This window comes from Rhineura floridana, chromosome 2, assembly GCF_030035675.1.
Source record: "Rhineura floridana isolate rRhiFlo1 chromosome 2, rRhiFlo1.hap2, whole genome shotgun sequence".
In the NCBI taxonomy this organism is placed as follows: Eukaryota; Metazoa; Chordata; class Lepidosauria; order Squamata; family Rhineuridae; genus Rhineura; species Rhineura floridana.
In genome coordinates this window covers 80,655,259-80,667,825 of record NC_084481.1, presented here as the reverse complement: position 1 = coordinate 80,667,825, position 12,567 = coordinate 80,655,259, and the positions used below count along the sequence as shown (strand labels likewise).

General features: G+C 43.8%; 1 protein-coding gene across 1 annotated transcript in view; it reads right to left on the bottom strand.

Moving 5' to 3' along the window:
• Positions 1–12,036, bottom strand: part of HACD2 (3-hydroxyacyl-CoA dehydratase 2) — a 49,426-nt gene extending 37,390 nt beyond the window's left edge. Inside the window, exons 1-3 of the mRNA XM_061609081.1 lie at positions 11,716–12,036; positions 3,023–3,140; positions 1,512–1,530 (exon numbers count right to left, since the gene is read on the bottom strand). Of these exons, the coding sequence (XP_061465065.1) occupies positions 1,512–1,530; positions 3,023–3,140; positions 11,716–11,864 (286 nt within the window). The 5' untranslated portion in view covers positions 11,865–12,036. The remainder of the gene's footprint in view (positions 1–1,511; positions 1,531–3,022; positions 3,141–11,715) is intronic.
• Between the last annotated feature and the right edge of the window lie 531 nt (positions 12,037–12,567).

The following is a 12,567-nucleotide window of genomic DNA, read 5'->3' as shown; positions in this document are numbered from 1 at the left end:
TTGTTGGACCACAAGTCTCAGCCAGCATTGCCAATGGTCAGGAAAGATGGGAATTGTGGTCCAACAACATCTGGTGGCCCACTAGTTGGGAAACACTGCTCTAGGGTAAAGTCTCTTGCCACTATTTGATACTGTTTCCACCTCTGTTTATGATTTGCCAACACCTGCACTCTTTGCAATAGCTGGCCAAGAATCCAGTTTTATATAACAAAAGATATGAATAAACAAGAATACTTTTAACTCAGATCTCAACCGTCTAGTTAGATTGTTGTTCTTCAGTTCACATAAAGTACATTCACTAACAGAGCAATCCAACTCAGGGGAAGCTGGCAGAAGGGGTGCTGGCGGAGGAGAAGCTGGCAGGAAATTCCATGGCATCCATTTGTCATTTGGTAGCCACTGGGCCGGCAGAACGTTGGCACAGCCGGGAGCTACACGTATGAACAGAAAACAAAAAGGCAGTTCTCACGAACCCCCTTACTGGAGAGTAAGCGCTCCTTTTGACTTCCATTATAATTATTTTCTTAGACCAACCTTTTTCTCAGTGTAATTTTGGCAGGTTCCAATCCATGCAAGGGCACTCCGAACAGGAGTTGGATGTTGCATAAGTCTCCCCCTTGGCCCCTCCTCCAACACGCTCCCAGAATGCCCCTTTCTCAGGCCTTACACCAGCACCCCTTCTGCCAGTCTGGGCTTCCCCCATAGACCACTGGCTGAGCCGGGACAAGGGGCTTCTGCCAGAGGAGCCCAGTGGACCACCACATCCAACTCCCCGCAGCCCTGCATAAATACGAGTTGGATTGCACCCTATGTTCTTTTAACACTGTAAGTACAACCCTGCTACCCACTACTAACCACCCTTCCAACCCTATCCCTCTCAAGTCTGGGCTCTAACTCAAGTATCATTTTCTCAAATATAAACCAACTATCCGCCATTCTCTCAGCCAATCATACCCAGCATTCACCAACATTCCATCTTACTTGCTCCTTCTCCCTTTACTAACACTTACCATATATAACCTAATACTAACCTCTACTGTAAATATAATGATATATACACACTGAAGCATCACAGGGCGGCAGAGAGAGAGAGAGAGAGCACGCTGTACTGCTGTGCTGTGCATAAAATCATTAAAAGAACAATATGTTCGAGGAAATATTTGAGGGGGGCGGGAATCCAGTGCCAGTAGAAAGCTGCTGAAGTTTGAATCATATAGGATCACTCTGCAAACAGGGAGAATATGCAGATGGTTGAAAAATCTGATGCTAAATTTGAATTCAGTAGAATTTTCACCCACCCCTAGTTGGCACTGACAAAGAGAGCTAGGCAGAGAAACACCTCCACTCATTTCATCCCCCCTACCCAGAGTAAGCAGCCTTTGGATTGCTCCTTAAAACAGACAGCAGGAAGACCAAAAAGGGTGAAACTGGAAATGTATACTATGCTTTATATTTTTGCTATTATTTTTAAGAGATTAAAGTGAAGAAACTAAATGAATCCAAAAACTTACCTACTGCACAGTGCAGGATCTAGAACAAAAAGAACATACAAGTCAGCCAAAAACAAGATGTTTTAAGTTAGTAACATATTCAGGCATACCCCGCTTAACGTTGCTTCACTTAACGTCGCCTCGCTATAACGTACATGCTCCATATGCCTGTATTTCTCCAGAAATGCAGCGCAGCAGCAGAGGCTTTAGTGTGTAGGGGTGGAAATAGACGTGATCGTGCCACAGCAAATCAGCTGGGAGATGCAATCATGATCAGCTGGGAGGCACGGCAGCGCAGCAGCAGAGGCTTTAGCGCAGGGCTTTGAGGCTCCGCATGAAGGAGAGGTAAAAAAAGTTTTAAAAGGTAGTGCTTCACTTTAAGGACACTTTCGGTTTACGTACTCGCTCTGGTCCCATTGAGTATGTTAATGCAAGGTATTACTGTATTTGGGTTTACTACAGCAGTAGTGTGTATTACTAAGAAAAATATTTCATATATAGCACTGCTACTAACTATTTTTGTCACATGTGCATCTTTCATCTATTTAGCGACTAATTTTCTCACCTATATTTTTGCTTCTCTATGTGCCAACTTGCAGAAAAATGTGTTATTAGAGGACAGTTTACTTAATTCCTCCAATCCCTCTTAAAATATTTCTGGGACTTTCAAATATTAATTTTTCCCTGGGATGGTCCCTGAAGAGAAAATGGAAGCAGGCCTTCAGCTTCCACAAACTTAAAAAAAACAAAACCCATCCTCTGCACCCATCACTGCTGAGAGAAGTGAGTGAGAGAACTGGGATATCCTCCATTTATAGAAATGTATGCCTTCAAGAAATTAAAACCCCTTTAAAGGTTTTAATTAAAAGAGATCCCATGATCACATAACCACAAGATCTTTTGGTTTCATGGGGTGGAATTCAACATAGCAATGAGTCCCTCCTAGCACAACAGAACGTTCTACCCCTCTCCTCTCCCTGCATGCCCCCTAAGTCTATTCTAGGGGTTCCCCCAACCCTCTGTGGCAGATTTGGAGAGGGTTACAGGTGTGCACAAGGGAAGGAGAGGGGGTCCTGTAGCACAAGTGGAAATGATGGGCACAGTAGTTGAATACTGCCTATAGTTCACTTCTTCCAGAGTAAGGGAAAGGGTGGTATTATACAAGAGTCTCTAATGTTAAATATTTCATTCATGTAAAGTAACTAAGTCTATTTTTAATTCAAATTATGCTACTGAAGAATGATTTCAAAGGGGCAATCCCCAGAGAGCAGAATGTCAGAAAACAAATTAACTTGAAAATCATAATTTCACTGCATAATCTCAACCGTTCTCTGTTGCTATTGTTTAAGTATTCATGCTTGAAATATCACTTCTGATATGAAGAAGAAAACTGTCACTTACCAGTGGTCTACCTATAAAAATGGATAGCATTTAATGCACCACCACAGGAGTGAATTAGTGACAAACATGTACAGGAAGGACCAAGCATTATTTCACTGCCATTAAAAGGGCATATTCTCTAACACACCTACCTCGAGCAAAGCTCCAGTTTGGAAGAATTTCAAAGGCTTTTCTATTGAATAGTAAAGGTTGTGGTAGCTACCCTTTGTGAGGTATGCTCTGACTAAGCCAACCGCTATAACAAGCCATCTAGAAGAAAAAGAGATAGCAAAATGATCTGTTAAGAAACATAGAGATAGCGCAGCTAATGACCTTCTGACTGAAAACAGGAACCAGTGCCACTCCAGTTTTCTGAGGGGCCTTTCAGCAAGACACCTGCAATGGACCCCTTCCTCAGTGAATCTAGCCCCTCACCACCATTGTTGACAGCTGCTGAGGTTGCTCTTCTTCCTCATCATTGCTTGCTTGCCACCCAGAGAGGCACTGAATAAGCAGGCAGCAGGAGTGAATCCTCTGTCTCACCACCACTGCTGTTTGCTTGCTCATCCCCTCTGGGTCAAAGCAAGAGGCAGATGAACAAGCATACTGCAATGCAGAAGGGGAGAAGCAGGCTCAGGGAGCTCTTGTCGGTGGGCCCTGTGCTGGCGTGAGAGCTTTTAGCAGATGTCCAACCATACCAACCCCTGAAGTTGGTCCTGGAAGAAACACTGCTGATAGGGGCCAAACTAAATGGCCATAGACGTCTCTGTTTAAATGCTGGTTTGTCTCAGCGGTCTATAAACCAGTTCTTACAGACTCTGATTTTAACAGCAAAGGAGGCATGCAGGCAGGGTGGCGCTAAACCAGGGATGGAGAACCTCCAGCCTGTGGGCAAAACTGGGCCCACTAGGCCTCCCAATTTAGGCTGCGAGGCCATTTTGGTGAAGCCATGCCCACTCACCATAAACGTAATTTAATTTTAATTTAATTTACTGGATTTCTAAGTTGCCCATCTGGCTGGCCATCCAGCCACTCTGGGTGATGTACAAAATGAACAACATAACACAAAATGACACACCAATACAATAACATTAAAATCTAACAGCGATAATGATAAAATCTAACCCACCCCAAAGGCCTGCCTGAAGAGCCAGGTCTTCACAGCCCAGCGGAAACTCATTGTAGAGGGGGCCTGGTGGAGATCATTTGGAAGGGAGTTCCATAGGGTGGGGGCCACAATTGAAAAAGCCCTCTCTCTAGTCCTCACCAGTCTAGCTGTTTTGACTGGTGGGATAGAGAGAAGGTCTTTTGAGGCCGATCTTGTTAGGCGGCATAGCTGATAATGCTGGAGGCGCTCCTTCAGATAGACTGGGCCAAAACCGTGTAGGGATTTAAAGGTCAAAACCAACACCTTGAATTGGGCCCAGCAAGCAACTGATAGCCAGTGTAACTCTCTGAGCACTGGAGTTATGTGATCTCGCCGGCGGCTGCCTTTAATCAGGTGCGCTGCTACGTTCTGAACCAGTTGCAGCTTCCGGATCATTTTCAAGGGTAACCCAAATAGAGCGCATTACAGTAGTCAAGGCGAGAGGAGACCAGGGCATGTACCACCAATGGGAGCAGATGATTGGGAAGGTAGGGGTGTAGCCTCCGTATCAGATGGAGTTGATATAGTGCTGCCTGGCTCACAGCCAAAACCTGAGCTTCCATGGCCAGCTTGGAGTCAAGAATGACCCCGAGGCTGCGGACCTGGTCTTTTAGGGGCAGTTGTACCCCACTGAGCACCAGGTCCAAATCACCTAACCTTCCCTTGTCTCCCAAGAACAGTACCTCGGTTTTGTCAGGGTTCAGTTTCAGCTTATTCCTTCCCATCCAGCCACTCACTGACTCCAGGCACTTGGACAGGGTTTCTACAGCCAACCTCGGTGAAGATTTAAATGAGAGATAGAGCTGTGTGTCATCCGCATATTGGTGACACTGCAGCCCAAATCTCCTGATGGTAGCCCCCAGCGGCTTTATATAGATGTTAAATAGCATCGGGGAGAGGATGGAGCCCTGCGGCACCCCACAAGTGAGAGGCCAAGGATCCGAAACCTCATCCCCCAATGCCACTCTCTGGTACCTATCAGAGAGGAAGGAACGGAACCACTGCAGAACAGTGCCCCGTATGCCTAACCCCTCCAATCGGTACAAAAAGATACCGTGGTCAGCGGTGTCAAAAGCCACTGAGAGATCCAGGAGGACGAGGAAGGTGCCTTCACCCCTATCCAACACTCTCCTCATATCATCCACCAAGGCTGTTTCAGTCCCATGTCCAGGCCTGAAGCCCGACTGAAATGGATCCAGATAATCCGCTTCCTCCAAGTGCACTTGCAATTGCTTCACCACCACCCGCTCAACCGCTTTGCCCGAGAATGGTAAGTTTGAGATTGGGCGAAAGTTGTTTAAATCTTAGGGATCAAAGGAGGGCTTCTTTAAAATTGGTGTTATTACTGCCTCCTTGAGAGCTGATGGCATCACGCCCTCTTCCAAGGATGCATTTACCACCGCCTTGACCTCCTCACCCAGTCTATTCTTGCAGTTCATGATGAGCCACGATGGGCAGGGATCGAGTAAGCAGGTGGTTGGCCTTAAGGTTGAAAGCACCTTGTCCACTTCATCAGAAGGAAGAAGCTGGAACCGATCCCACATCACCGGAAAACCACTGGCCAACTCTGGCTCACTCACTGTTTCCACAGCGTGTGGAATCGTACTCTTTAGACCAGTGATTCTCAAACAGTGCGCCCAGGCACACTGGTGCGCTAAGATGTGGCTAGGTGTGCCTCAAATATTATGCAAGTATATTTTAAAAATGAGAAGAAACCCATTTGTATAGGGTAAGTAATAGTTTTCTATAGTTTAAGTTATTTTATTCATAGTTTAAAATACATTAATGTTTTAAATTTTGTACACGAAGTGCACCAGAAGATTTTTGTTTTACAGTGCGCCGCGAACCAAAAAAGTTTGAGAACCACTGCTTTAGACGATCGATTTTATCCACAAAGTGCTTTGCAAACTCATCACAGGAGGTTTTAGAATGTCCCATCGGTTCCGAAGCAACTGGACCGACCAGGCTTCGAACCACTTGGAACAGCCTCCTGGGACGGCACTCTGCAGACGCAATAGAGGCAGCATAGAAATCCTTCTTTGCTGCCCTTATCGCCACATGGTAGGCCGCTGCAGCCGCTCTAACCCGCGTCCTATCGTCCTCGGAGCGAGATTTCCGCCACCGGCGTTCTAGCCGTCTCACCACCCGCCTCAGAATTCGCAGCCGTGGAGTATACCACTGTGCTGTCTGAGTCCTATTCAGGGGGAGAGGGCGTTTCGGAGCCACCTGGTCTAATGCCCTGGTGATCGCCTCATTCCACTCCTTCACCAGGGAGTCGACCGAGTGCCCGTCATATATGACATCAGGTGCGGGGTGGGAAAAGGCAAAGCTTCAAAGACCAATTGGCAGCTTAAAAGGAGCTCCTAATTGCTTCTTTGCTGGAGCAAGGTGCTCTGTCAACCACCTATCAGCTGATGGGTGGTAGGAACCTGTCTTGCTCAAGAACGGGGTAAGCAGTTTCCATTCAAAGGGAGAAGTGGTTTCTCATTTCTCCATCCCAGCACTGCTCTCAAATTGGAGGCAAAGCATAGGGCAGACAACACTCCTTGTGCTGTGATTCTCAAGCTTGTGAACCCAACAAAAAGGATTTTGACAGGTGAACAGGACAACCCACTGTCGATCATGTCGTCTCCAGAGCCAAAAAGGTTCCCCACCCCTGTGCTAAGCCCTCACTCAACCTGCATCTTACCCCCTGAAACGTCCCTCATTGTCACTTTCCTCTCAGTTGGGCTCCAGTATGCCTGGCTGATAAAAAAGCACCCAGGGAGACAGACTGCCTTAAGTTGCAAGTAGTGGAGGAGTTTAACATTCTCCTTTTAAAACTGGACCCTCAGCCCCCACTTTATTTGTAGTTGGGTAGAACCCTTATTTAAAGAGAGAGGTTTTAGGAACAGGAGATGAAATACAATTGTATGAATAACATTGTATGAATTGTATAAAAAAGTCTTTTAAACTAATAATTTTGACATTTTCATTCTCATCTTCACCAGTACCAAGTAATGATAAAAAGAAGCTGTTTATATTTAGTGTAGTTAAATATAGTTTATTACATCACCATTCAAACATGATACAATTAAAAATGAGGGTGGTGTTAGCTTCAGAGAAAACAAAGCAAACTTCCATGATAGATGGACATTAGGGAATGCAATTATAAGCATGACACATACTGGGGAGCCAAAATAAACTGCACATGTAGTGTTATTAGCTGAAACACACAGTAAGTATTTGGATATGCTTTTTACTGTAGCTTTTAAAACTACCTTATAGACTAAACAAGGGCAAGATATAATATCTCCCCAAGAGATTAATATAAATTCATTTTCTACATATATTCTGTTATTAATGTGCAAAGTCCTAAGCAATTATTCTGAACAGATGTCTAACACATAAAAACATGCATGAATGCATTTATGAGCAATACAACTTTTAAAAAGTCATGTTTACTATACAGGTGACAGAATGTATCAGGAAACAACAAAACTGCAGAGGTTAAAACATTCTCTCTCCTAGCATTACCTGCTCAGATATCACTAATAATGTCAAGCCTCATACAGGAACCTTTCAGAATAAGTTACTCAACATTTTATTCCTTTTTCAGTCTGTTTGCTTTGTAACAAATGAAAAAGAGCCAGCTGTTGACTAGTGAAAAATTAACAGCATCAGCTTGGTGCAGTATTAGCTAGGTAGTCTATAGGCAACACTAAAATAGGTACATGGGGGCCTTATCACGAATAATACCACTGATATAGTGGGATAAATATAGTAACAGTAGACAATCTGTCCTCTCGTGCAGATGTCTCTCCACTGTATCAACTGAAAGATTTTATTACACTAGAACGATACAGAGATAATGGCTAGATTTTTGCCAATTTGGGGGCAAAGGGAACTATCATAGCCTAAAAGTTGCAATTGCACCAGTTAAAAAGGAACCATTTCAAAATGCTTTTAGGAAAGGTAGATAGCATGCATGCTATCTGTACACAATGAACAAAACATATTCTCAAGCTATTAAGCTTTGATCAAATGCCTCCGCTTTGCTATAATACAGAGACATTGTGCGATGCCTGGCTACAATAAAATGGTTACCTAGACTAGAATGGAGTTTTAAATATGCCCAGAATGAAGTAGAGCCTCACACACACTGCCACACTACTGTATACTACCAAAGTAAGAGCTCAAATGAGAGACGGGGTCTGAGGGCCCTTACTTTTGTGATGGCCACCTTTGCTAGTTTTTCGAAGGAGATGATTTGGCTGGAACTTGTGGGGAGTCAGGGTGGAACTTGTGGGTTTCATTAAGGGCTATATTTTCGTCCAATTGTGAGTATTGGCTAGAGATAGGAAGGGGAAAAAAATCTGGAAAAATTTGGAAAAAAAGTTTTTTTCCTTTCCCCCCCAAAGCCTTTGTTCCCCCACCCCCCAAAAAAAACTGAAAAAATGAAGAAAAATGGATTATGGAATGTTTTATTTTAGCATGATGAATAAAATGTTTCGCTGAATCTTGGTTCCCCCTTTTTCTCAGTTCTTTTTATGGGAATGGATGCTTTATGTCTGCTTGACACTGTGGAGGGCTAGCGGAGACAGAAATAATTTTCTTTGTTATTAATGTTGATGTTCTGTTTTTTTAAAAAAATGTTTTTTGCCTGCTCATAAACTGGCAAAATGAAAGAGGTTCCTTACAGTTCAGGTGCTCCTTACAGTTCAGGATCTTGTAGATCCATTTGTTACAAAAAAAAGTGAAAAATTAAAAAAGTAAATTCAATTTGTAATAATTGTTTGAATAAAATGTACTTTTAATATACCAAATATGATAATTTTATGCCAAACCAACTTGTACATAATTACATTTGATGTTCCTGAAGTAACAAAGTGACTTTCAATCTGTAAAAAGTGCTAATATTGCATTTTTTTTCAATTTTCCCAAAACTTTCCATTTTTTTCTGGAAAAAAACAAAACCCCGTTTTTTCCCATGGCTTCAAAATTTCCAGAAATTTTACATCTCTAGTATTGGCCAGAGTACTAGTCAACAATTCCTTCATTTCAACCTTTTCATGCCATGCTTTAAATCTGTACCTTGCATCATTAAGTTATTAACATCTCCAGGTTGGACTGGGAAAGGCTCCTATCTGAAACCCTGGCCAGCTGCTGCCTTGCAATGCAGAAAATACTGAGCCAGTTGGATTACTAGTCTGATTCACTATAAGACAGCTTCCTATGTTTCTATGTACCCTGGTGAGGAGACATCCCTAAACACTTTGTATAGTACTACATGCTCTCTTATGTGGGCTTCAGACTTCTAGAGCTGGGTTATTTTCCTACGGACTCTATGGGACTTGAGAGGAAACATCATCAATTACAGTTCCCACAGGATGCTGAACTACATGTACCTTTGGACTGATCTATCACAGTTTGTCTTAATCCAAGAAAGATTACCTCAGAGTTCATGTATTCCCACTTGTATGGAAGACTGTCAGATATAAAATGTTTCAAGTCACTGATGCAGATATTAACTGCAGACATGAAATCAGACAACCCCAAACTAATTTATTTAGAAAAGCAGAGTATATACATGGATTTGACAAACCCAAACCTGAACTCCCACTATTATTTCTTTTTAGATCATTCCAATTTCACCCTCCTACACCCCCTACTGATTTTCAAGGCAGTTCTACAAAATCGTGCTATCATCTCTTTCACATTCAAACTGTTTTCAAATTGCAACACCCTTTCTCCTGACCCTGTTAATGTACTTGTGAGAGCATATCAAGCCATGGCAAGTTTAACACACTGTGGAGCAATAATATATTGCATCAGAAACAAGTCTGAGTTCTTCATCCAGTCTCTTCTTGCCAGTGCAGTATTATTTTCAGAATTACAAAAGTATATTTGCGCATATACAAAACTGAAACATAAAGTGAGCTAATGGCAAGAAAAGTAACTGTTCTAGGTTTTAGTGCAAGAAACCTTAAGTTCAAAAGTGATTTAAAGTAGCAATTGTCAAGTAATCATCTCATGAATTATTTTCACACATTCCTCTATAATTTTAAATGCAAGTGCCAAGTATCTACAAGGAATGGGTATTACTTCTAGGGACTTCATCCACTCTTTTCTTCATGGCACTAACATATACTCTTTATTCAAGAAATGAAATGGTAACAGTCTTGTCCAACCATATTTAACCATATCCAAAGGTCAGTAGCAATTATTCTATCTTCTACATATGCTGTTATCCCATAAAAAAGAAATTCAGAATGTTGTTACTGAGCCACAGACTATGTCCAAGATTCAGCCCTCAGAAACTGAAGGGCGCAGAGATTGAATTATGTGACATACATGAGGATAATCAAAGCTAATATCACTCCCGCTCTCCCAAAGAAAGTACAATGTTGAATGGGATTTCCAATATCCTTCCTCTGTGCAGCTTATGCCACCTGCAGACTTTGTCCCTGCCCCCACCTTTCACCTTTTATTCTGTGCAATATGTGGCCAAGCAGGACAACAGCATACGTTGAGGAATCAGACTAGAAAAGATAACATGCAGAAATGTCAAAAATTCTCACACCACTTTACAAATATCAGCTCTGCAGCGATGTACCAAAATTCTCATGGCTGCAGGGGGGAGGGGGGGAGGGAGAGAGGGAGAGGGAGAGGGGGGGGAGAGAGAGAGAGAGAGAGAGTGCACACAGGGCAGGTGTGGAGAACTTTTGGTCCTCTAGACATTGCTAAATAACTGCTTTTATCATCCCTGGACATTGACCATGCTTGTTGGGGCTGATGAGAGTTGACTTCAGCAACATAATGAGGACCAAAGGTTCCCCACACCTGGTATACAGATAAAAAGATAAAGAAAGAGATGGGGCTCCCAAGATGTCGTTGCCGATGTTGCAGCTTCAGCTAAATGAGGGAGCCCAGTAGTGTCCTGAGATGGACACAGGATTTCAGAAACTGACACAACTCAGGCCTACTTCACACATTACATGACAGCAAATGTGCGCTTGCCAATCCCAGCTTTCTAGTGCATGTACTTTAGTACCCTGCAGGTTTGTGGTGTGCTTACAGAGGCACATTAAACTCCATTTATTGTTTTAGTATTTCTAGGTTCCAATGACTATATGGATATGCACTGCAGTCCAATGACCAGTTTCTGACATTCATTTTAGTATGACACATGTATACATTATTCAAGTATTTACTTATTTATATTAAAGTGTGTGTGTGTGTATAAAATGTCCTTAATGAAATGCCCCTCAATTAAAATAGGGGACCAAAGGAATAAAGTACTACTCAGATACCAAGACCAAGAGCACTGTTAAGCCAGCCCCATTTCCAACTGAGATGGTGGGAAAGGACCATAATGATGAGAATCCTATTTATAGCTCTTCTCCTTTACTTTAGTAAAGTATATCATGTCTTGAAAGGTACCATCCCTACCCCCTGATCCTGTATGACAGAAGGAAGCAAGTAGGCTGAGGGACTGGGGGCAGGGAGGAAGGTTTGCAGAAGCCTCTCTCTCAGCCATAGTATGGTATGGGGAGGGGGAGCGAAAGGAGAGGACGGCGGTGAGGGGTGGTTCGGTTTTATTCAGAGGAAGGGAAAAACTCATGGCCGGGTTAAAAACGCGAACACCCAAGTCTTAATTAAGACGGAGATCTCTCTCTCTCACGCACACAGCACCCTATTCCACCGGTGCTCACTCACCCGGCTGTCATGACCACGTTGTAAATGACCAAGTAGGCCGTGGCCAAGGGACCAGGGCCTTTCCGCCGCCGAGAGCCCGCCTGCTGCTGGCTACTGGCCCCGTAGCCGTTATCCGCCCGACGGCTGCTGCTACCGCTGGAGGCCGCCATGGTACTACTTCACCCACCCGCTTCTTCCTCGACGAGCGAGAGCGGCTGCGGCTGTGCCAAAGTCCCCCGCCTTCTTCTCCCAGGCAACCCGGGGAGGCGGCGCTGAGGCAAAAGTCCCAGCGAAACAGAGCGCGAGTAGGCTGGGTGGGCGGGAAGGTGGGCCGGCCTTGCCTCTGCTGTCGAGACGCGCTCTGTCTGCTGAGGGGCTGCTTTAGGGCAGGGCGGGGCTTTAAAGGGATAAGAGCGAAGCGGCGTGCTGGCGCTGTTACTGCGGCCGTCCAAAAGGCTGCTTTTGTTTATGTAGAATTTTGTGGGCAACTTGCACGTACAGCATAAACCTATTACAGCCGATGCAGTGGCATGACCGTATACGTATCAGGTTGCATTATTATTATTGTATCATATTATATTTCAGTATTATAAAGGTGTACATGACAGGTTTGTATACCGCTTGCGTTTGCAGTCGGCCCGCTCAGCAGACATTTCTACCTGTCCAGATTCCCCAGTGCGATACACCTACCTGACAAATATCCGGTTAAGTATATAAGCACCAATGTATTTATTTTGTAAATATAAGTTATTCTTCTAAGGACCTGTAAGTGGTCTAAATGGAGACGATCCCACAATTTTATATTCACGACATTCACCGGAAAATAAGAGTCTGCCGCTACTCCATGGTCGCCCAGTCAGCTCTGAGGCTGGC